The sequence below is a fragment of the Nycticebus coucang genome, chromosome 10 (assembly GCF_027406575.1).
Source record: "Nycticebus coucang isolate mNycCou1 chromosome 10, mNycCou1.pri, whole genome shotgun sequence".
Taxonomy (NCBI): domain Eukaryota; kingdom Metazoa; phylum Chordata; class Mammalia; order Primates; family Lorisidae; genus Nycticebus; species Nycticebus coucang.
Window position 1 is genome coordinate 77,102,631 of NC_069789.1, and position 26,153 is coordinate 77,128,783.

At 39.5% G+C, this 26,153-nt stretch overlaps 1 protein-coding gene and 1 pseudogene across 1 annotated transcript in view; one reads left to right on the top strand and one right to left on the bottom strand.

The window, feature by feature from the left end:
• NIBAN1 (niban apoptosis regulator 1) overlaps window positions 1-26,153 on the top strand; it is a 160,619-nt gene that overhangs the window by 40,187 nt on the left and 94,279 nt on the right. The window contains exon 2 of the mRNA XM_053606916.1: window positions 23,192-23,322. Within this exon, the coding sequence (XP_053462891.1) occupies window positions 23,192-23,322 (131 nt within the window). The remainder of the gene's footprint in view (window positions 1-23,191; window positions 23,323-26,153) is intronic.
• On the bottom strand, window positions 9,515-9,944 carry LOC128595605 (protein MIX23-like; annotated as a pseudogene).

The following is a 26,153-nucleotide window of genomic DNA, read 5'->3' on the forward strand; positions in this document are numbered from 1 at the left end:
GTGGAGAAAAAGAGACGTAATTTCATAGGGAAATTCTTACACAGAGAATTTTATGTCTTAAAATTTATATTTCTTCTTTTTTTGAGGTTAAAAAAAACTCCCTCCCTGAGGTAAAAAAAAAGCGAATAGGAAGTTGCTATATATAAAAAATAAGAGGCATAGACCTTCCTTTCAAACTTTTAGAAAATCAGGCTTAGAAAATCTCACATAGTAAGTCAAAGGGTCTCATTGTTTGGAAACATTTAAAATATTATGATTTTATGGGAATAAAAGTAATTGTTAGATGATCTGAATTTTTTTAAGTTGGATTTTTGATTTGATAAAAATGTCTTGATTATGTAATAGTTGTACAACTACAAACGCTTGTCACAACTCCCATAATTTACTGTTAAACTTGGTGAATATTTTTGTATGCAAATTATACTTTAGTAACACAGGCAAAAAGATGAACTATTTTGGAATTTAGAACAAGACTGTCTGGAATTCCAAGCAAGGGAGTTTCTTTTCTTTTTTTTTTTTTAAATTTCAGATTAATATAAGGGTTCATATGATTAGGTGACATTGTTTGCATTTGTTATGTAAAGGCCAAGTTGTAGTTAAGCCCTTCACCCAGGAGGTGTGCCATATACCCCTGTGTCATGCCAGTTAGATGAGAGCACACCTATCCCCTGACCTCCTACTCCACTCCTAAGCAAGGAAATTTCTCTGGACAAACCTCGATACCAAAATCATAGATGAGAACAGAAATTGTTGTTGTACTCAGAAGCCAAATGTAATAAACCTATTAAGAAAAAATGATGTAGTGACTATTTTACATGCTTATTATACTTCCCAGGATATTTAGGTCCGTCCTTTGCTTCCATCACAATCATGTATGTCTGCGGAGGTAGAGAGGGATGGAGACTGTGGGAGGTGGCATCCTCTGAGAATGGAAGGATGCTTGAGGTACTGGATGAGGGTGGAGGTGAGGCAGAGCAATTTCTCCACTTCCACTCTCATAAACGCACGTGGAATGGACACTTAATATATTTCGAAAGGATTGTGTCATAATGAAAATGTAAAAGCAAAAGTGAGAAAAGAAAACAGGTAAGTCCAAATTGGTATTATTATACAATTTCTGGTTCTTTGAAATTGGGACTACAAGCTTATATAGCAGAGTATATAATCATAGTTTAGATAAACTGTTCACTTATTTCAATCATCTGAATGTTCTTGAAAATGATGGCGGAATTGATGCTATTTGGGAGATTACTATTGATTTTTACTACTCTTGAAATTGTTGGATTGATTTTGCTGTGCTTTGGCAGTTAATAGGCCATCGATTTGCCTTGATTTTTAAGTACTAATTTAATGATATGTAATGGTGTTATTTGTATAAATATTGTGTGCTACCCATTTTAAAATAAGATATGTCTACAAAGCATAGCCCTTTATAAAAATAGGGGAAAAAATTTTATCAATAGACCTATTATCCAATGATAGTCACTGTTATCATTTTGATACATTTCCTTATTTCCTTTCAGTCTTTTTTCTCTGGCTCAGCTGGTTCTGTTTCTTTTCATTCTTTGTAGTCCATCTCTCTAGAGACAAACTGCTAGATTTTATAATAAATATATCTAATAAATACTGATATAATCACTCATTTGTGGAATCTAAAAAAACTGATGTTATAGAAGTAGAGAGTAGAACTGTGGTTACTAGAGGCTGGGAGGAGGTAGTGTGGATGGAGAGGGATGGGTAGAGGCTAATTGAAAGTATACAAAATTACAGCTAGCTAGGAAGAATAAGTTCTAGAGTTTTCTAGAACTGTGGAGTAACTGTAGTAACAATAATTTATTGTTATACTTTCAAATAGCTGGAAGAGATTTTTTTTTTTTTTTTTTTGAGGCAGAGTCTCACTTTATCGCCCTTGATAGAGTGCTCTGGCGTCACAGCTCACAGCAACCTCCAGCTCTTGGGCTTAGGTGATTCTCTTGCCTCAGCCTCCTGAGTAGCTGGGACTACAGGCACCCACCACAACATCCGGCTATTTTTTTGTTGCAGTTTGGCTGGGGGCCGGGTTTGAACCCACCATCCTTGATATATGGGGCTGGTGCTCTACCCACTGAGCCACAGGCGCCTCCCTGGAAGAGATGTTTTTGAAAGAAATGATAAATGTTTGGGGTAAGGAATTTGCTAATTAGCCTGATTTGATCATTACACATTGTAAGTACTGAAATATCATTCTGTACCCCATAAATATTTATAATTATGTGTCAATCATTATGTGTCTTCCTATAGTCTCTTCAAATAGCCATAAAAGATTAGCTGGCTGCACTTCATGTCTTTGTGATAATCTAGTCACGAGCTCTGAGTTTCTTTCTTCAGATGAAATGCTTGATTTTCCATTTTTACACGTCGCGTGGGTTTTCTCCTCCTCAATGTTCTCCAGGTAAAGGCTATAAACCACTTCCTCTCGAAAGTTTGCCTCATTTCCTGTCCATTCATTTCCCTGACTTTGGCTGATAAGTCTTATTTATTTGAAGTCAGACCAACTAAGCTATATATATATATATAAAGTTTTCTCTTCCTGGGTAATTGATTGAGATAAGACTTCTCATCTTTTTCCCCTCTAAGGGAAATTGCTTCAGCTTAGAGATTATTTTTGAGTGTATTTGATTTAAAATTTTTTCATTATTACTTTGTGTCCATTTTGTTTAGTTATTTACCTAGAGATTTTTAAAGAGCCTATGACTCATAGAAGGCATTGTACATTCACATATATTTTATAATCATTACCTAGGATGTTTACAGAATTCCACCCCCACCCCTCCCTTGGGAGTTAATACGCAGCTGCTTTTTATTCCTCACCTGTTACTGTTACCCAAATATAGACAAGTCTAAAACGCCACAGGAGGCCTTCAGGAAAATCAGCAAAACAGATGACAAAGCAGCTCATTTCTTTTCTTCTTAAGGGTTTCTCTTTTTAAATTATTTCCAAAGTAAATTTGAGCCTGTTTTGTGTTTCCCATAAGTAAATAACTTTTTTTTTTTAAGGTAAAGCCAGGATTTATTTATTATTATTATTATTATTATATTGGAGTAATGTTTATTTTTTAAATTAAATCATAGCTGTGTACATTAATGCATAACTTTGGATTTTCAAACTGTTTAAACTTAATTCTCTTCCCTTGGATTAAGCCAGCCAAGTATTTTTGTGTCCCATAGACAGGATCTTAATCTAAACTTTTACTTCAAAGCTTTCTTGTAAATGTGTAGTTTTGATGCTTTGCCCTCAAAGTAGTAGTAAGCCTCAGATAGGATTTGGAGATTTATTCCTCAGATAGGAATAAAATACTCCCTCAGGGAGCTTCTTTCCTGGCCCCCAGGCTGCTGCTAGCAGGTCACCTTTATTCCCCTGCAGGTGGGCCAGGGCAGGCCAGTTTGCACCAGGTATTTATATGATGAAGGTACCGATCATGTTTTCCCCCTAGTTTGTCTCACGCTAAATCACTGCATAGCTAAACATATTGTTTTAGGATGACTCTTTCTGATGACTCATTGATTTGATGTTTCCCTGGTTCTCTAATGAAGGGAAAATATAAACTCACAGTATGTAAGAAACACTTTTGGAATGGAGTTTTCTAAAGAATTTTAGTGATTCTTAGAAGTTTAAAATGTTGGTGTGAATGCTCCATTGGTGTGGCAGATTATTTTTCCATTTGCTTTCCCTTTAGTCTTATGGCAGAGGAAGTTTGGAGGCATAGGCCAGGAAAATGTACTCCATATAGTGCTGATATGTACAGTATGGATTCAATAGATATTTATCAAGGCGTTCTGTGTGTCTGGAAATGGACTCTCTAGGCTCCCAGAAACAAAGACGAGTAATGCCTTTTCAATGAGCAGCCTCACTGGGGAGAGAGGGAATGTGAATAAATCAGGGCATGATAGTGTGGAAATGGGCAACTGGGGATGGCTTGGGTAAAGGGCTGTGTGAATATAAGAAGGGGAGCAATTAATTCTGAGCAAGGTTTTGGGTGAAGGGAATTCAGGAGAAGCTTCAAGGCAGATTTGCAATTTTACTGTAAAGATGAATAGGGATCTGCGTGGGTCTGTGGGTGCTGGGAAGAGTGAAAAGTACAGGAGGAAGGTTGCACTTGTGCCATGCCCAGCTATGGTAGGGCACGCACTTTGCCGTAGTCATCACCTGCCATGCTCTATGGATAGAGGAAAAGCCGGAGAGGTGAGTTGGGGCTGACTTGAGAAGAACTTGGAAGAGCCCAAGGTGTTTTATCAGGGGGCCCAGGTGGTGGTGGTGAATCTGTTAACTGAGAGGGGAGCAAGTTTGAAGTCCCTGCCAGGACTTCCATGTGGAGTTTTTTAGCAGGAGCCATTTGGAAATATATGGCAGGGGTTCAGGAGAGGATGTTGACAGGAGGGAGACAGAACAGAGGTGTGCAGTGGCCTTTTGTCTCTAGGAGGGAAAGTGGCTAATTAAGATGTAGATAGAGGTGATGAATCCCGGAACAAGGGTTTAGGTGACCGTTTCAAGACGTTTGATGTAAAGGGGGAAAAAAGAGGACAGGTGCCTAAAAGGCAGATACGTAATTTTCTTTTTTCTTTAGGACTTGAGCACACTTGTAGGAAGAACTCATTGGAAAGGAAGACAATGATGATCCAAGAAAAAGGGCATCATTGATGTAGTAAAAATTTGGAAGAAAAATATTGGGATGTCTTCCTTTTGAGACAGGAAGGAGGAAAGTGTGGTCCATGATGAGATGAACTTAAGAGGTGGATAGTAGCGGAATGAGACTTACAAAACTTCTGTATGCTTCAAAGAAGCCTCCGAAGAGTAGAGGGAGGGTGGCGAATGGGAAGGAAAATGGACAGATGGGTTGATCATGGCTAGAGATTAGCTGGGCAGATTTCAAAGAAAGATTTCTTTAGGGGTAAGAAAATTGAAGATACTCTTGACTGCGGTATTAATGGATAAACCATGGGATCCCGGAGGTCAAAGGTAGGTAATGAAGGAAGCTAAACCTGGAGTGGGCTGGGGAGTCAGGAGTTGAAGTGCCTGGAAGGCTGAAAGAGATGAATAGTATGTTAAAGAGAGAGAGAAGAAAGGGGAAAGGATGTTATGGATCAGGCATGGTGCTTTCATACCCAGTTTATTCAGTCATACGTTTATTCCTTTAATCATGGAAAAATATTTACTTTTGTTATGTTAAATAGAACAAGCAATCTTCAATCTTCCCCTGGAAATTGAATATTTTACTTTAAAAACCCCTCTCATTTTAAAGCATTGGCTAAGTTATACATAATTTATTTTGAGATATATACAGACAGTCCCTGGGTTATGAACGAGATAGGTTCTGTAGGTTTGCTCTCAAGTTGAATTTGTATGTAAATTGGAACAAGTACATTTACCTATTACCTGTAACAGCCTCTGTTCATAAGTGTGAGTCGTATATCAGTAGGAGGTTTGTTATTCTTGGGGACTGCCTGTATATACACATATATATGCACACACTATAAAATTATACAAAGGGATAAAGGGAAGTTAATCAGTTATAATTTTTTTTTGCTAAGTTATCCCAATCTATTGTACTAATAGAATAAAATTCAAATACAGTAGAATCTCTGTAAGTTGACCACCCAAGAGACTGTAACAACTGGTCAACCTACAAAGGTTGGTCAGCATAAGGAACTAGGCCTACCGCACTGAAAAATACATGTGGTGCATGTCTGGTCTATAAAAGTTAGCTCAACTTAGGAGGTTGTCAGTGTAGGGAGGTGGTCAACTGTAGAGGGTCTACTGTATTTAGTTAGCCTAACCTTAGCACATACATTAGCCTAACCTTTCAATTAAATATAGGTTTTTTTGTTTTTTTGTTTGAGACAGAGCCTCAAGCTGTCACCCTTGGTAGAGTGTCATGGCATCACAGCTCACAGCAACCTCAAACTCTTGGGCTTAAGCGATTCTCTTCCCTGAGCCTCCCAAGTAGCTGGGACTACAGGCTCCTGCCACAACACCCAGCTATTTTTTAGTTGTAGTTGTCATTGTTTGGCAGGCCTGGGCTGGATTTGAACCTTCCAGCTCTGGTGTATGTGGCTGGCACCCTAGCCGCTTGAGCTACAGGCGCCGATCCTAAAATGTAGATTTTTGAATTTAAACTGAAGTGAAGTTTCCAACCTGAGTTTCTTTTAGCTTTGCCCATAAACCATTTATTTACCTGTTGCAGATTTCTTCTTCCCTCCATTACCATTTTTATGTTCCCCTGTGTCAGCATCTCTGTCACAAAGGACAACCAGTGGTATCTACTTAAACTATCCAGAGTGGCTTCTTTGCTGAGAAGAGCTCACAGAAACCATACTAGACACATTTATTAGCATTATGATGTTTCTGCTTCTGCAGGTAACATCTTGTCTTGCAATGCTTACGTCTTTTATTTGGAGAGCTTCAGTGCTCTGAAAGAATTCTGTTATATTCTTTGAAGGAAAGTGGATGAGCAGATAGCTTCCACATCCGCAAAATGGGAATGTTCTTGGCGTTCTGAGACTGTATTGAAATTTCAGAATTCTCTGTAGTAAATAGTATGGTTTTTGAAACAGCAGCAAATTCAAAAATGTACTAGAATGCAGGCCATTTGCCAAAGAGCCATCCTTCAATCCTGTTGAGATAACTCTTCATCTATTTTATAAAGTCAGCAACCTTTAAGGAAGTTTTTCCTATGCAAAGTTTTTCTTTCAACTTATGTCTGTCTTTGTCTCAGTCTCTTGTCTCTTTTATATCTGGTTTTCAAATTACTTTGATGTATAGTTACACACGAGTACTTTTCTTTTACCTCCCGTTCCAAGTTCCTTCACCAGATTAAAAAATAAGTTGCCATATTAAATAGAGCCTTCACGGGACCCGTCATCAGAGTTATACCCTATACTGTTCTGCTCTTCTCCATCAGAACAAAACAAAGGAAAACTGATAAAGTGCCCCCAGCATTCTGGAACACGATCTTCCTGCCCCTGGAAACATGAGGCTGTGTGACTATTCTTTAGAGAGCTTTAGGTGGGTACTTTAATACTAGTGAACGTGGATGTTTAACACAGCTAACTTCTCCAGAACAAGAGGCTTCTCCCTCTGGGGTAGTACAGTTCCACGCATCTTCCTAATGTTTACAAATGTCAGGATCTATCATCCCTCATTACGGTGCTAGTGAGTACACCCAACTGGCTGATCAACTGGAGGACGTTATTGAAAATTCAGATTCTCTGCCTCTCTCAGGTAGATTCTGCTTTGGTTGGTCTGAGGTAGGGAATGGAGATCCTTTTTTTCTTTTTTAAGTCAGAGTCTCCTTATGTTGCCCTCAGTAGAGTGCTGCAGCATCACAGCTCACAGCAACCTCCAACTTTTGGGCTTAAGCGATTCTCTTGCCTCAGCCTCCCAAGCAGCTGGGACTACAGGTGCCCGCCACAACGCCCGGCTATTTCTCGGTTGCAGTTGTCATTGTTGTTTGTCAGGCCCTGGCTGGGTTCGAATCCGCCAGCTCCGGTTTATGTGGCTGGCGCCCTATCCACTGAGCTGCAGGCGCTGAGCCTGGAGAGCCTTTTTATTAGGCAGCTGAGGAGAATCTTATGATCAGTAAGACAAAGGAAACACTGGGGAGATGGGCGATTTTCATCCCTATTTTAAGATGAAGATATGAAGGTTTTCTAGAGCTATATTGCTTGATATGGTAACCATTAGCCAAATGTGGCTATTAAAGTGGAAGTTTACTAAAACTAAAATAGTAACTTAAAAAGATGATGTGAGTCGATAGGTCTGTTAATTTGCTTTGCTATAGTTCTCATTTTATTACCCCTATGTATCCCTTAGCGTCATGTCGTAAACCTGATTATACACAATAAAAGTTATTTTAAAAAATAAATAAAAAAGGGAAAAATATTTCAGTTTCTCAGTCACACTAGCCACATTTCAAATGTTCAGTGGCCCCCTGTGACTAGTGGCTGCTATACTGCATAGAACCGATACAGAACATCTCCACTGCCCCCCAGATTTCTATGAGACAACACATTTATCAACATATCATGTTTCTGCTTTTACACATAATAACCTTTCTTTTTAGTTGGAAAGCTTCATGTACTCTGAAAGAATCCCATTGTATTCCCTTAAGGAAAGCAGATGAGCAGATGACTTCCACATCTGCTAAATGTATTCTAAAAATAAAGTAACTTGCCTAAAGTCATATAACTAATAAGTGGTGCAACAGATTTAGGGATCTGGACCTGCACGTTTCTGAAGCAGAATGTTGTGCCACAGGAAATCCAGCTTCATTCAGCAGAGATGGAATCTGCTCAAGGGAAAGGACTGAAGTTTTGCTTTGTGCTGAGACTAATCGTCCTCTTCACAAATGTGTGAAACCCCAGAAGTCTTCTCTTTTAGGTGTTAGTACTGAAACCAAAGCATCCCTCCGAGAGTGGCTTGGTATAAACCTGTAATGGTAACATACCTGGGGAAATGCAGACAGAAGCCACTAACCTGACTGCACAGTAAACCAAATTTATGTCTATGGAAACGATTCTCTCCTGATCTATGTCCAGTCAAAACAATTCACTCCTGAACTATGTCCAATCAAAAGGAAGTTCACCTGGCCCAAGGGAGCATCTCATTCCATTCCCTTCCGTTCCCTGCCCTACCCGCTTCCCCTCTCCTCCCCTCCCCTCTCTTTTCCTCCCCTCCCCTTCCCTCTCTTTTCTTATTTTAATTTTCCTTTTTGGGGGCAGAGTCCCACTCTGTTGCCCCAGGCCAGAGAGCTTCAGTGTCAAGTGATCCTCTTGCCTCAGCCTTCCAAGTAGCTAGGACTATAGGCGTGCACTACCACTCCTGGCTAATTTTTCAATTTTAATAGAGACGGGGGTCTCACTCTTGGTTAGACTGGTCTGGAACTCCTGAGCTCAGACATTCCACCCACCTTGGCCTCCTAGAGTACTAGTATTATAGGCACGAGCCACCATGCTAGGCCAAGATGTTCTCTTTAGCAATTTGGAAATATAATAACAATTTCTCTTCTTATATCTAGGCAATCCTTCACATACCTCAAATATGTCCAATTTAAATCAGTGGTTTGGATTTTGGAATGCCTTTTTCTTGTAGAAACAATGTTATAAGTGTTTCCAGGCTGACCTGCAAAAATCTTCATTGTACATGAAAGAAATAGTGCATCTAAATCATAGCACAGAAGAACTGTAATATTAGTTATAAGGAACTGCCATTTACAACACTTTTTTTATACCATCAGAAAATTATTTTAATAGTTATAATGTTTTTGTTTTATAGAATCGGTATAAAATAGCAGTTAATTTCTCAATATTTATCAGAATTATTTATCCTTGAAGTCTTGCCTAAGTGGACCTGAAATCAACAAAAGTTCTTGGACTATTGGCTCAGAAATCACCCTAGGAAGCCCACCCTGTTGATTTCTGTCATGCTTAGCTCTTATGAGATGATGACCTGGTCCTTTAAAACAGTCTCTTTCTTTCTTTATTCTTTTTTTTCAGGCTTGACATGAATTTGGCAGGGTTCCTTAGACATCTTCCAGCTCCTGTCATTTACTGCTTCACCATTCAGTTCTGACAGCATGCATTTCAACTTCGTCTGCTCTAAGTTGTTTCAATAACATTAAATCATCGAAATTCTTTTCTCTCTGTTTTGGAGGGTTTTTTAAAATTATTGCTGAGGTCTGGGCTATGTAGTTTTTATGACTCTGTTTCTACTGGCACAAGCTGCCGTCAAACATTCATAAAGTTGTTTACGGGTTTGGCTGGCATCAGTTTTCCCTGAAAGGAAGCTGTTGGAACAGTAGTGCTTAATTGATGTACTAGCCTGTCATCAATTGCCTTTATCCCTTGAGTAATCCCTGGAACTCGGTGAGCTCCTGACTCACACCAAGGGCACTGGTATATCGGACCATTAGGTACTGCTATATTGAACCTATAACTCTTCTTTTTCGAGACTATACAATATACCTTCCAACTTTCTATACTGGGAATAACTCTTCTCATTCTCCGTTAACCATTAGTAGTTTTAATGGAGGTCAGATAGATGGCATCATATGTCTTGAGCGCTCATTAACCTTCCACATCTGCATAAAAGGTACATCTCTCATTAGTAAAGACAGAAAAGTTTGAGAACACGGTGCTGGTGAGTCTGTGGGTAATGCTGATTTTACATGATACTGGTGGCAGTGCCAAACGGTGTAATTCTTATGGAGGTTGATTTGTTTATTTTTATCAAAATTATAAATGCCTTTACTCTTTGACCAAGCATTTCCTTTTTTGCAAATTTATACTGTGTATAAATATAAATATATATGTATATCTGCAAAGGTACCAAAGGTTTATATAAGATGATATAACAGAAGTACTATATAGCTAGCAACAGTCTTAGATGGGAAAACTTTATCATAAAACTGTCAGCCTCATAATAATCATGAATTCATGATCAAAATGCTGACTTTTTTTTCCATAGAACTTGATATAATTCATCCTAAATTCACATGGATGGGCATTGGGTGAAGAATATCTGCAAATATTTGAAGAAGCACCAAGTTGAAAGTCTTTACTCTCTAGATAATAGAAATTACTACAACACTATAGTACTTCAGACAGTATGGTACTAATGGTGCAGTTATTGACAAGAGACCTATGAAACAGAACAGAGAGTTCAAAACATCCCATTCAAATATGAAAATAATATATATTTGAAGAGGCTATACAGATTTGGAGAAATCAAACTATTCAATAAATAGTGATGGAACAGTTGGTTATCTGTATGGCAAAATACGGATTCCCAAATCACACTCTACACAAAAATAAATTCCAGGTTATAAAAACCTTTAAGCCAAAAGCACTTTTAGAAGAAAATATTATAGGAGAACATCCTTATGAATTAAAGGGTAAGGAAGGATTTCCTAATTTGGACATGAAAAACACAAACCAGAGAGAAAAAGGGAGTGAAATTTGACTCCTCAAACTTGAAAATTTTGTTTAATATAACACCATAATTGAAGTGAAAACACAGGCCACGGTTTGGGAAAAGATACCTACAATGTTTGTATCTGAGAAGAATTTATACCTAAAATTAATAGACAATGTCTACGTGTAGTAAGAAGACGTAAGTGGAGAGGGTATGAATTCACAAGATAAGAAGCCCAAATGGCCAGTAAATGTATGAAAGGACGCTCAGCTTCACTAGTAAATGCAAATTAAGGCACCATTACTCACCCATCCAAATAGACAAATGTGTTTGAGGAACAGTAAGAGTTTCTGAGGATGTGGGAGAAGGGAACTCATATTTGGCTGGTGGGATGTGAAATGCACAGCAAATTGCAGTTTGGCAGTATCAAGTGCAGGTGAAGACGCTCACAGTTTGCCCTGATATTCTAAACATACACTCCAGAGAAACTCCGAAGGCATATGAACTGATGTTCACATCAGTATTGATTCTAAGAACAAAAAGAGAGAAAACACGTGAGAGGACCCTCAGCAAGGAAATAAATGGCACTGTATGCTAGGATTATAGATATCAGTTAAAATAAGCAAACTAGAATTAAACATGCCATTTGTATGTATTATATATGGTATGTATATATATATATATGTACATACATAGATGGGATATGATTGCCATAATGCAGGTGAAAAAAGCAAGGGGCAGAATGACAGAGTCAAGTTTGAAAAGAGGTATGGCGAAATATTAATTATGATGAACACACACATATGTTGTCCGAGTCTAAAATGATGCACAGGTATAAACACCAGTTTCAGCATCGTGGTGCCTGGTTATGTTGTGGGGCAGGTAGTGGGTTTGCAAATGTAGCTGTGGCATTTTGTTTTCTATCTTTTTGAGCAAATGTGGCATAATATTAACATTTTATTTAGCTGGATGTAGTTAGATATATTATTCACTATTACTCTGTATCTTTGAAGTTATTTCAAAAGTGAGGAAAATACACACAAAAATCTTTTTAGAGTGGTCTGTAACTCAACACATCTCATCTCTGAAGTGGGAGCATAGATCGGGGAAACTTTTCTAAAAACATTTCAAATTATCATGCATATGATGGGGCTGGTCCATAGCAGTACCTTTTAACCTTGGCTTTGTGCAAAACAGATTCTTAATCAGTAGATAAGAAAATCTACTTAATTAGTGCATTTCCCAGGGAGCCTTACAGTATTAGCCAGCAAAGACTGCAGCTTTAATTGAGACAGTGATGCAACTTAATTGGAACACCTGAATGAGATTAAAGGGGGGGTTACTCATATAAGGTCAGCTGGTTTCCCTCATGCCTGGAGCTTTGCTGGGTCTGTGCCTTCTTGCTGGCAACCTCTGCCAACTGGGAAGAATCTGAGCTGAATGCTTGTTCTGTCTTTCAGAGACCATTTAATGGAATGTTTTAAATACAGGTGTCATGTCTTTCAGACTGTTCTGAACACATTGGCATGCTGATTCTGCTGGTAAATTTTAGAACTCATTACACTGAAGCACTCACTGTTTGCATTGCTTGTAACTTGTTATTGAGCCAACATTGATCCAATGTTTAATATACATTAAATGAAATGAGTTGATTATTGTCTTTGGACTCGATGATGTATTTCAATTGATTACATCTGTATTAGTCAGAGTTCTCCAGAGAAGAAGAACCAGTGGGAGATCAAATACATTATATATGTATTTGTTACAATGAATTGGCTCACATAATTATGGAGGCTGGCAAATTCAAGATCTGCTGTCAACAAGCTATGGACCCAGGAGGGATGATGATATAGTTCCAGTCCAAAAGCCAGCAGGCTGGAGGCCCAAGAAAAGATATGTTCCAGTTCATGTCCAAAGTCTAGAAAAGGGCAACGTCCAAACTCAAGGCATTCATGCCAGAGAAAATCCCCTCTTACGTGGGCCTTTTGTTCTGGTCAGGCCTGCATCTGATTGGATGAGTACTATCTGCCCTGGGTGACTGAGTAAAACAGGTTGCCCCATCTCCTTCTCTCAGTCTACTGTTCATGTCACCCAGAAACACCCCCCCAGACACCCACCGTCATCACATCTTTTAACCTAAATTTAAGACCATTTTCCTAGTCTTGACTGTATAGTTTTTATTACAAAAGACTATTTATTCTTTCCTTAATTAAAAAAGTGCTTGCATTCCTCCATAAAAATTAACAGAGAACAAAAACTTAAAAATTGATATAGTACAAAAACAGATGTAGTATTAACAAAAACAGATATAGTATTAACAAAAACAGATATAGTATTAACAGAGAACAGATATAGTATTAACAAAAACAGATATAGTATTAACAGAGAACAAAAACTTAAAAATTGGCTCTTTTTAAAAATGTGCATAAATGTTCTGTTACTAATACTTTTATAACCTTGGACCAGTCAATTTCTGATCTGAAAGTAGGAAAGCATTGAAGATAACCATTAGGACCCCATGCAGCTCCAGAGGGGAATCTTTGGTCTTTTCATCAATATGTGGATATTGGAATGTGGCAGCCTTGGCAGGTCCATGCTGCCATCCAGACGAGCTCAAGTTGTTTTCTTAGGCAGACTGTGGAATGTAGTCTCAGTAATTTATAGTTCTACTGCATGGTTCGATCCCTTGGTGCAAGTAATAACTACTTAGAAGTAAGTGAATTTCACCTGTGAGACTTGAGCTCCAAGTAGAGCTGATGTCCTGAGGTGCTACCACATTTATTAAGTGCTATGTCAACTCTTCTAATGGAAGAACAATTACCAAAGGCAAAGTAAGTGACGTTAAAGAACATATTACCTAAATAGTTAATGCTATTGGGTTTTTGTTGTTTTTTTTTCTGTTTCTATTTTAATTTAATTAACTTATTTATTTTTGAGACAGTCTCACTCTGTCACCCTTGGTAGAGTGCTGTCGTGTCATAGCTCATAGCAACCTCAAACTCTTGGGGTCAAGAAATTCTCTGCCTCAGCCTCCTGGGTATCTGGGACTACAGGCACCTGCCACAACACTCAGCTGTTTTTGGAGGCAGGAGTCTCACTCTTGCTGAGACTAGTCTCGAACCCATGAGCTCAGGCAATCCATCTGCCTTGGCTTTCCAGAGTGCTAGGATTATAGGCATGAGCCACCAAGCCTGCCCCTGTCTCTATTTTTAGGCCATCACATACAATGGCTTTTGGATGATTTTTCGCTAACATCCATTACTCAGAATTTTTTTAATTTAGTGATTAACTGAACCACCGCTTGGCAGACTGTTCAATAAATAGTGATGAAACAATTGATTATATGTATGGCAAAACATAGGTTCCTATGTCATGCTCTATGTAAAAGCAAATTCCAGACTGTAAAAAACCTTCATGCAAAAAGCACTTTCAGAAGAAAATGTTATAGAATATCTTTATGAATAAAAGGGTGAGAAAGGATTTCCTAATTCAGATACGAAAAGCACAAACCAGAGAGAAAAAGATCATTAGATTGTCAAAAAAATGAAATTTGACTGTATGTTGAGCTGTATTTTCAACTGTTCAGATTTTATTATTGTTCAGGCTGTTATCAGGAAAACTACATCCAGAGACATAGTGTCATACCCCATCAGTGGACTGTGTGTCAGACATTTGGGCAGTTCTCAAAATCTCGTGAGGATGGGGTAGAGCATGCTAAAATAGTTTTCACTAGTGAGTACTTTTTCAGACTTGTGAATAATTTCAAAAAGTAGTTGGCTGGCCTTCAGAAATGTTGAATAGTTCACAAAGTTTTTCCTGGACCCTCCCAAGCCTGGCAATGCCCTCTTTCATTTTCCAGCCAAGTCCACTTCTTATTGTTACCCGAATCCCAGACGATTAAAACAAGTAGGGCCCCAAACACAGTAATCTAGAAATGCATTTTTGGAATGCATTAATTGCATAGATTCTTAAGAGACAAGGGATGTAAAATATAAAGAAAGAATTTCAAAGAAATACATTTCTGTGTGGAGAAAAGAAAAGTTAAATGAAATAAGGAAAGGAAAAGGGAAAAACTAGGCATGTAAGAGAGAAACCTGAAGGAGACACCACGGGACCTACCAATGTGTTGAAAGGGGAAATCACTGACGTTCCTGGGCTTGTTGCCTGGTTTATTTTTAAGTCAGGCCTGATTTCTTTTAATGTGCATGTTGTGTTAATTTGCATGAGTGCAATCACTGAGCAAAGAATCTTTTCAGGATTTTGGAATCATCGGAGAGCCTCTAATAAAATAGATGCAGAAAAGATCTCACAACTATGATTAGACACAAAAAGAGCAAAGGGAGTCTCATTATTGCAGTTTTTGAATTTTAGTTATATTATTTTCTCCAAAACCCAGAAAGGTTGTCTAATGAGCAGAAACATTATTTCTCATGAATTCATAGTTCTTCGGATGCTTTTTGAAAAAGCAGCTGTATCAGATTAGTTTAATTTTCTTTTTCACACTCTTCCCTCTCATTTTTTGTAAAGAAAAAGACAGCCAATCTGTGGCTTTCTTGGGGGACATTAGACAGCTTAGCAAAGTGACAAAATAAACAAGATTTATTCTCATCTCATGTGCCACGAGAAAATTGGAGGCATGCTATGAGATAATGAGAAAATAATCTTGAAAATTTCTAAGCCCCTTTTTTAAATGATGTGGAAGGAGATTTAAAGTTAGCTTCCATGTAATTATGGCCAAAGCAGGATGTGTGCGTAAGTGTGTGAGTATATATATTTTCCTAACTTCATGCATTTTCTTTTCCTTTAAAAAGGAGGAGACTGAGGCTCGGCGCCGGCTCAAGCGGCTAAGGCGCCAGCCACATACACCTGAGCTGGCGGGTTCGAATCCAGCCCGGGCCCGCCAAACAACAATGACGGCTGCAACCAAAAAATAGCCGGGCATTGTGGCGGGCGCCTGTAGTCCCAGCCACTTGGGAGGTGGAGACAGGAGACTCGCTTGAGCCCCAGGAGTTGGAGGTTGCTGTGAGCTGTGATGCCATAGCCCTCTACCCAGGGCAACAGCTTGAGGCTCTGTCTCAAAAAAAAGAGGAGACTGAACTTAAGGCTCTGGAGTTCTAGAAAGCTGTTCTCTGGAGTAGTTGACGACAGTGGGGTTTTTACTTTTCTGTAGAATAAAGTAATGGTAATGGTAACATAAAATGATAAAATGTTTTTCCAATCTTAACATCTCCTTCTGTTTCTCTTACTAATATTAACTTTGAAGGGATTGTTCTACTTAATACATAGTGCTGGTGGGACCTCAGTTCATTTCGGGGGCTGTGGTCATTTGCAGAAAAAGGTTGTTGTTGCTTGTCTTACCCCCTGGAGCTGGAGTATGCTCTCTTACACCCATCTGTAGGTACATACGGACACACCGCCCTTGATGGGCTAAGCTTTGTGCCCATATTAAAAATAGTAAGCTTGCTTTTAGAACAGGGTTTGGGGGTAATAGAGGGTGTCTAACAGTCTGAGGGCAAGTTCACCGTAGCCTTTTGGATCTCCGTAAGTGTGAGTTTTGAAAACCAGGACACTGTGTTTTATTGTTCGTTCATAAGCATACCTGCTCTCTGTCCAGATGCTTTCTGAGCCCTGGGAGGGTCCTGGCATGACTTTGATACATTTAACACCAGTTCTTGGGAGGATTAAGTGTTTGTATGCTCTCATTGTAGTTTAATATCCAGAGTAAATCATAGAGAACTTGAATTGATTTATATGTCTCTTATTTTTAACTCAAGGTGGATGTTCTTCAGAGTAGGCTGCAGAGTCAAGGCTGCCCTTGAATCGTTTGGCCTTTTCCTAATAAAGGCTGTTTAAAAACCTGTAGTTTGAGCACCAATAATAAATGTTCTTAAAACACACACACACACACCCACCTTTAGTTCAATTATGGAGAAACCAATTTATCCCCATTCTCTAAGGCATTTACTAGAAGAAAAAAGAGTCCTTGGGCATTATTCTATGTAATTAGATTTTTGCACCTCTGTGTTGTGAATTGGGATTTTCAAAGTCTCCACCCTAAGGTGTAAAGTGGTGGTGCCTGGCAACCCGAGACCATAGCTAATGATATAATTCATCAGGACTTTTAAACTTTTATAATTTGAGAAACTCTAGGGAAAATAAATAATAGTGGATTTTGTATTTTGTTTTGTAAATATTAAATATATTGTATTTTTAGGAGGCATTTGTCTTGTTTTTTTGTGTGTGTGTTTTTTTTTGGCCGGGGATGGGTTTGAACCTGCCACCTCCGCGGCATATGGGACCGGCGCCCTACTCCTTGAGCCACAGGCGCCACCCGGCATTTGTCTTGTTTACCAAAATTAATCTTCACCCAAATTCTCAGCAGTTTATAAGAAACTGTGCCAAAGCCTGGTTAATCTTCTCCTTATACGTACATTTGCCTCAGTTCCTGGGAATAAACACCTTGTTAAAATAAAACTTATATTTTTAAATTTCTATATTTTTCCTCTTTCACAGTAACAATATCAATATAATATCTGAAAATCATGATTTTCTTTTTAGTAATGTCATAGGAAAAACCAAAGATAAAATGTTAAGTAAATAAAATTGGATAGAAAATATAATAATCTCAACTATTTAAAAATAATTGAGAAAAGATTAGAAGGAAATGTAGCAAAAATTGTGTTTGGATTTTTTAATATCTTTTTGTACTTATAAGCTACTTTTCTAAAAGTAATTAAAATAGGGAAGAAGCTGCATATTTTAAAGAAGATTTAAGAATATATCATAGTTGTGATGACACTGGGAATGATGGGGTCACTAGGAATAATAGTATCTTTTGAGAAAGACTGTAGATAAACAGTAGATTTGAGTTCACCTGCTTTAGGGCTGGGAAATAGTTTTAAAAGAATCTTCTAGAATGAGAAAATATACAAATCTATCAGACTTCAGGTAAGGTTGACCTCGACTCTTATATACTTTCTCTGTTTCCCTACTAGTCACGGAAAGCACATAAGCCAAGAAAGGATTTTGCTTGTCAATAATCTCATGGACAAAAACTCATTTAAAAGCTTTAAAGGAGGCCGGTTGTGGTGGGTCACACCTGTAATTCCAGCACTTTGGGAGGCCAACTCAGGAGGATCCCTTGAGGCCAGCAATTTGAGACCAGTCTGAGCAACGTAATAAGACCTATGTTATGTCTATACATAAAAAAATTTTTTTTTTTTTTTTTGTAGAGACAGAGTCTCACTTTATGGCCCTCGATAGAGTGCGGTGGCCTCACACAGCTCACAGCAACCTCCAACTCCTGGGCTTCAGCGATTCTCTTGCCTCAGCCTCCCAAGTAGCTGGGACTACAGGCGCCCGCCACAACGCCCAGCTACTTTTTGGTTGCAGTTTGGCCGGGGCTGGGTTTGAACCCGTCACCCTTGGTATATGGGGCCGGCGCCCTACTGACTGAGCCACAGGCGTCGCCCCTACATAAAAAATTTTTAAAAATTAACTGGGCATGGTAGTTTGCCCCATAGTTAGCCCAGGAGTTGGAGGCTGCAGTGGAGTTGGAGGTGGCAGTGAGCTTTGATCATGCCACTGTACTACAGTCTGGGTGACAGAGTAAGACACTGTCTCTTAAGGGAAAAAAAAAAAAAGAATTAACCTGTAAGTCTCACTATTTTGTAAACAAATATGAGTTTCAAGAGTATATATATATATATTTTTTTTTTTGGCCGGGGCTGGGTTCGAACCCTCCACCTCTGGCATATGGGACCGGCGCCCTACTCCTTGAGCCACAGGCGCCACCCAAGAGTGTATATTTTTAATAATAAATATTTAAGCTGAAAACTATGCTTTTTTACTGAGACATGACATGGGTTTCATTATTATAATGCATTATAATTTGCTTTGTTCTTAAATATTTGCTCAGCCATTCTTTCATTCATTCAACACATATTTGCTGAATATGTAAATAGAGTGTACTCTTAGAAATAAGTCATATTTAAACAGCTATAGCAGAAACGGTACACAGTCATAATGGCAAAAAATGGTGCCATTATTAGAGAATGTAAGAGAAGGTGAGATTGCTTCCAGCTGGGAAGATTTCAAAACCATCTATTCTTCTTTGGTTATCTGGGCTTGAAGGGTCTGCAAGTGGCAGGGCATTTAGAGGAGAAAGCAGAGGGACATGGGTATGCACAGAGGCAAGGACAGTTAGTTCGAAGGGAATAGGTGGGCTGTAAAGACAGCTGGGGCCATATCTCAGGTCCGTGGTGCTAGGCTGAGGGATTGTTATCTAAGCAAAGTAGAACCATTGAAAGTTTTTTACAAAGGCAGTGACATGATCTGGCAGCAAAAGATCAAATGAAACTTATCACTCCAGAACCCAGAGGCTATGCCTATGTGACTAATGAGCCCTTTATGACTCTGAGAAGACTGCCCTGGTAGCATCAATGCTAGGATTTGGCTCCCTACTCTAACATCTGGGCCTTGGTAACTTGTGCTACCTTTATCTTGAGTGGGACCGAGGTGGCCAGCTTGGATTTAGCCTCTCCTGTTCTGCCCCATCAGCCCTGGACTCTGGCCACTTTTTGGAACCTGTCTCTAAGCCTTGGCACGCTTCCTCTAAGCCTCCAGGCTCTGTGTGGCAGCCCTGGAACTCTCCCTCCCACTCCAGTTTTGATAATGTTTTTGTCCCTCTTTTAGAGCTAAGAGTTAGTTAAGTTTCTTTGCCCTGCTGTGTTGCTGAGGTGTAGGGTAGATCAAGAGACTTACGTGGTGTCATTGAGAGATAATAAAGGTTTCATTGAAGGCGTGGTGGCTGAGATGAAGAAAAGGGGGTAGATTCAAGAACTACTGTGGAAAGACGTGTAGAAATAACAGGATCTCATGACTGAATACAGGGATGAGGGAGAAAGGGGTCAAATGAGTGCTGAGTTTTTGAGCCTATATGGATTTAAATGGTTTTAAAAGGACCAGCAGATACTTGTATTTTTCTTACTTGTATGAAGTTGACTGCAAGCTGTTTTGTGGACAGAGTTGTCAAACAGTCTTCTTCTATTAATAGCTTTAGTGATGATCACCCTAAAGGGTGGTATGTGCAGCCTAGTCGAGCGAATCATGTCAACACAATGCCCAGAGCAAACTGTAATTATTGAGCAGGCTTAGGGGACATATTTCTGTCCCCAAATGCTGGTATACCAAAAATGTGGAAGAAGCCCTTCCACTGATGTTAGTCTTTCTGTTATTGAGTGACTTCTCTGTAGTGGAAAACTTGGCACTCTGTTTTACAAACAAGGGAATCTGATACTAAATTTAGGGACAGAAATGAAGGAAATTCAATGTTCTAGAATCTTGAAAACTGTAGAAAACAAGCTAGTTTCAGCTGAGGTGGTTTTATGTGGTGCCTATGGACTGATCCACTTACTCAAATGTTTTCATGGTAGAATATTAAATAATAGTAAATATCTGTTGATCAACTAGTAGGTGTCAGGCACTGTTCTAGATGCTTGCAGAATATTTTTCTTTCTTTACTCCCATGAAACTCTGTGATATGGCCATCTCATTATCTCCATTATACAGCTGAGAAAATTGAAGTTCAGAGAGAGAGTCTCAGTGAACACAGCCATTAGCTCGTGCTCCAGCTCACTAACTTTTATGGTTTATTTAGTTGGTTTTAATTCATGAATGCATTAAAGATCTTCACTACTGAAACATCTGTGAAAATGTAGGTTCTATTTGTTTCAGCACCGCAGTGGGGGCGGGGAGCACAGCTTCTCCGTATGCTGCTGAGCAGGATGGCCCTAGTTCAAGAGTGACAGTGAACAACTTGGTCTTAGTTCCTTATTTCAGCTTGAAGACCCTCTCTGGGTGCTTGGCGAGGAGGTGTTCTCATCACCATTGTCACCATTGTTTTAATTATTACTTATTTTCTGATATATATATATATATTTTTTTTTTTTTTTTGCAGTTTTTTGGCCGGGGCTGGGTTTGAACCCGCCATCTCTGGCATATGGGGCCGGGGCCCTACTCCTTTGAGCCACAGGTGCTGCCCTAATTATTACTTATTATTAAACACTTTCTGTGTGCCAGATACAATGCTGAGCACTTCACTGCCTTATTTCGTGGAAATATTACAGTAACCCTATGAGGTTGCTGCTTTTTACCCCCTCATTTTACATGTAAGCGGAAAGAGAAAATGACTCTCTTGAGGTCCCACCGCTTGACAGTAGCAGAGATGGGACTCAAACCCATGTCTATCTGACTCCAGAGTCCACCTTCCTAAACACAGTGGTATTTTGGTCCAGCACTAGACTTTGCTCTCATTCTTAAGGTTCCTACATTAGGCCCTTCTTTATTTGGGTTTGGATGGATCTAATCTAAAATCTGGATTCATCTGGTGGTGGTGTTAGCTGTTTTATGCACATGTTGAACTGTTGATAGTTATTAGGTTAATTACCTAAGGAGGCAGCAATCCTTTCTTTTCAAGTGCTACCTGTGGGTGAAGTGTTGATGGTGTCCCGATGCAGATATTCAGATAACAAAGCATCTTTCTCATATACTGGAAGGGAGTGGCAGCCCTGCACACCTGAACAGAAGCAGGGCATCCCCGGGGGAGTGTGGTGATGTGGCAGGAAATCAGCCTTCACAGCTTTATGGAGCACATCATAAAATGACGTCTACCTTTGTTCATTTCCATCCAATTGCTTTCCAAAGTGCAGAAAGCATCAGAACTTGACAGTTTGCTTTTCTGATAGACTAAACAGTGGTTACTCGGACCTAAAGGGAAAATCTTGTTAATCATTTATGTTTCAATAATTTGTTCTCACTGTAGGAATTCTCAGAGATGTTCTAGTTCTATGTAAGAAAATTATAGACAAGAAAGGAGGGTTTTACTACTTATGCACTGGATGAAAGCTAATATAATACACTAACCAATTGGATAATTGTAAAGCCTACATATATTTAAAGTATTACGCAAATGCTAATTAATAATACTGTAAACTCACAGAGCAAGCAAAAGCATGCCTAATTCTAAGTTGTAGGAGCTTTTATTTGCATTTCCACAGAATCTATTATTAGTGGCTCTCAAAGCACTTTACAATAATGAGTAAAGCCTATAACTATGTCTAGTAAATGTCATTGTATTAGGTGAACATGAAATAATTTTTTTTTACCTCACACATATCGTGAGACTTAAATGCCTGAGCAAAAGTGGGATTCTCCATACATGGTGTGTTCATGCGCCGGGCGTGTTCAGGGCTGTGGATCTGTGGACATAGAAACTGGCAGCTGTGGATCTGGCGCTCTCCTTGAGCATTTCAATTGATGTGGTTAGAACTCTCCACTTAATTTTGAAATTTTGCCTGCATACTGCATACTATTCCAGTTTTGTTATGCGTATTTCCCCACATTTTGCCAGTTTATTACAATATTTCTCTATTGATTATAATATCAAATTTTTTTATATATGGTATCAAATTTTAAACATAAAAAATTATGCCAAATTCCCACAAAAGCATTTTAAAATATTTTTGGAATATTACATTAAGCTTATTTTTGCTCAAGCTAATGTCCTGTTCTGTGAACTAATCACTAACTCTGTAGCAAGTATGTGAAATGTGGTGAGTATTTCTGATCTGCTTCCGAACACTCCTTTGCCCTTTCTCCTCTTAATTCTCCTCCTTTGCCACTCCTGTACTCTCTAAACACCAGTTGGGAAAGCACAAGAATGTTGCTAATGCCTGATTCTGTCCGTCTCAAATCCTCACACTCCCTCCATGTGGTTGACAGTTAGCTTTACTTACTTCTGGTGTTGAGAGACTGTACCACAGTTGCTGACTGTGGGGAGACGGCTGACTTCCCTACCATACTTCAACATACTACAGATTCAAAGGAAAGTAAGGACTAGTGTGTGCCTTTACGGTTAGGACCCTGGAAACTAGGGAGTCAAGCGAAGAAATTGAATGAAGAAAAACACTATTGGTTACCAGATGGGTGGTCCTATGGGTCCCTGAAGTCTCTCAAGATGATACCAGAAGAAGAGAGAGAGAGAAAAAGAGAGAGAGAAAGAAAGAGATAGAGATATCAGGGTTTGTGCACCTGGTATCCGAGCCTCAGGGAACGGGGCTAATTACAGATCCCTGAGAAATAGTGACACTGGTAGACGGGAGGGGTATTTATAGAATTACTTAGATAGGCTTTACTCTGCCAGACGTGCTCTACTTCAAAATTCTGATCTTCGTATTTTTTCAGGGAAAACCGAGGCTGCTATCAAAAACTTCAGGCCCTACTACAGTCGCCAGTACTCCGTGGCTTTCTGCAATCATGTGCGCAGTGAAGTAGAACAGCAAAGAGATTTGACATCGCAATTTTTGAAGACCAAGGTAAACATGGATATTTTGGTTTATGTATTTCTCCCAATGAAGAAAGGTTTATAGCTGATCATATTTCTGAAATAAACAATGGTTGAACGGCACTTTTACAAACTTTGCTCTGAAATCATTTCATGCCCCAGAGACTCTCTTTGCCTGGAAGTTAGACTGTTACCTCTTGTTGGTAGTGTAACCCCCATACAAATGAAAACTAGCATGATTCCAGTTTTGCTATGCGTATTTCCCCACATTAATGCTTTGTTATCAGAAAATTTGGCTTGCTGTCAGGAAATTCAGTTTTTAAAAAGTCGTAATTTCAGGGTCTCGTGCTGTGAACATTTTTATTTTGGTCATTGATCAAATATGATTTTTCTCTTCAAATCCTCTCATTTATTCTTATTTCTTTGCTCTATTATAATAATTAACCACAACCTCAACAAATATTTACCAGAACCTACTATGTATGTGCAGGTCGTATTCTATGAAATTGGACAAATTCTGTCTTCTTGGAGTTTATATTTACACATAGGAGACAGATAACAAATAAACAAATGATTGTCGGGGGATATCAGGTAATAATAAATGCTACAAAGGAAAATAAAACAAGTCTTTTTAGAGAGGGTGATTAGGGAAGCCCTCTGTGGAGATGACATTTGAGCAGAAACTGGAGTGAAAGTAGAGTAGGCTGTGTGAAGATGTGTGGGGAGAGTATCCAGGCAGAGGGAACAGCAAGTGCAAAGGTCCTGTGGCAGGGAGGGAAGGCCAGAGAGCACTGTGAGGGAGAGGAGAGGGAGAGACAGGTAGGGGCCAGATCATGCAGCCCTGTAAGCCATAATAAAGGTTTTAAGTCCCACTGGAGGTATAGAATATAGAGGGCAATGTAGTTCCGAGTGATCTTTCTGGCATCTCTGTAAAGAATAGATCCGAGGGAGGAATGAGAGGGGAAATTAGAAACGAGTGAGGAGTATACTGTAGTGTCCAAGGGAAAGATGACGGCAGATGGGACTGAGGTGGTTGTGGTCGTGAGAAGAAGTATTTATGGTAGAGCTCACAGAACTTGTGATAAAAGAAGAAAATTCCATGGTGACTTTTTGGTTTCCAGCCTGAATAAATAAGTGAATGGAGCTGCCGTTTACTGAGAAGGAAGAGTCCAGGTGAAGTGGATCCTGAGTTCCCTTCTGGCCATGTTAAGGCTGAGAGCCTTATTTGGCATACACCTGTGGAAATATTGAATAGGCAATTGGATGTTCTGATCTGGAGCTCAGTAGAGTGATCAAGGCTGGAAAATAGAAAGCTGGGAGCTGTTAGTTTACAACTGGTATTGAAGTCCTGGAACATAATTAAGGGAGAGAATAAGAGAAAAGAAACAGTACACGGGCCCCAGTATTTGCAGATCAGCAAAAGGAGAAGGATCAGCAAAATGGACTAAGAAGAGTGGAGTAGGGGGGGAAATCCAGAAAGTGGAATGTGCCCAAAGGCAAATGAAGAGGGTTTTTGAGGAGTGAGTGATACACGAGTCAAATATTGCTGCAAAGTTCAGTGAGTTAACCAAGGATTTAGCAGCTTGAGAATGTAGGGATAATGAATTGTTTTCCCCATAAAACAGTGATTCTTGAAATTTAGGAGCTTATTAAGAATGCCAATTCTGGCCAACACCTCTCAGAGATTCTGATAAAGTAAGTCTGGGTGAGGCCACATTTTTTAACAAGCTTATCCATTGATTAAGTGGCGCAGGGTTTAAAAGATGCCCATAAGAAGTATAAAGTGCTGTTTATACCATGGCTTCAGTCTCATTTAAAGAGATGAGTGAGGTTCTCTCCTATCTTTAATGAGGCAAAATGAGAGACTGCCTCATTATCTGTAAGGACAGAATATTAAGCACTGGAATTTGGAAGGGAATTTATTTCATCCCATAGTAGATTCTTAAAAGAGACTGGCATATCTGTCTTCTCCGTGTGGCTTATGTACATTTTTGCATGAAAGTAAAGGGATATGTTTCTGAAGGCAGTATGATTTTTTTTTTGTAGAGACAGAGTCTCACTTTATGGCCCTCGGTAGAGTGCCGTGGCCTCACACAGCTCACAGTAACCTCCAACTCCTGGGCTTAAGCGATTCTCTTGCCTCAGCCTCCTGAGTAGCTGGGACTACAGGCGCCCGCCACAACGCCCGGCTATTTTTTGGTTGCAGTTTGGCCGGGGCCGGGTTTGAACCCGCCACCCTCGGTATATGGGGCCGGTGCCCTACCGACTGAGCCACAGGCACCCCCGGCAGTATGATTTTTTAATAAAAGAAAAGATGTAAAGGATTAGCGCCCATAGCAGAATGGTTATGGCACCAGCCACATACACCGAGGGTGGTGGGTTTGAACCCAGCCCTGGCCAGCTAAACAACTGCAACAACAACAAAAAATAGTCTGGCATTGTGGTGGGCACCTGTAGTCCCAGCTACTTGGGAGGCTGAGGCAAGAGAATCGCTTAAATCTAAGAGTTTGAGGTTGCTGTGAGCTGTGACGCCACTGCACTCTACCAAGGGTGACATAGTGAGACTCTATCTCAAAAAAAAAAAAAAAAAAAAGATGTAAATTCAGTGGCATGTAAAAGACACTGGGTGTTGATCTGGTGCTGCAGCCGAGCAAACAGTGGGTTCCTCCAGGAACGATCTCATCTGACCCAGTCATCAGCCTCATTCAACTGGGCATCTGCCATCTTTGGAAGCTTTGAGTCTTTTTAGTCCTTGCTAATAAATGTGCATGCAAAATGTTTTTATTGGGGTTGGGGTGGGAAGGCAGGCGCTTGGCGGAATAAAAGAAACTTGTAGGACCATATTTAAATGAGCCAGCTTTT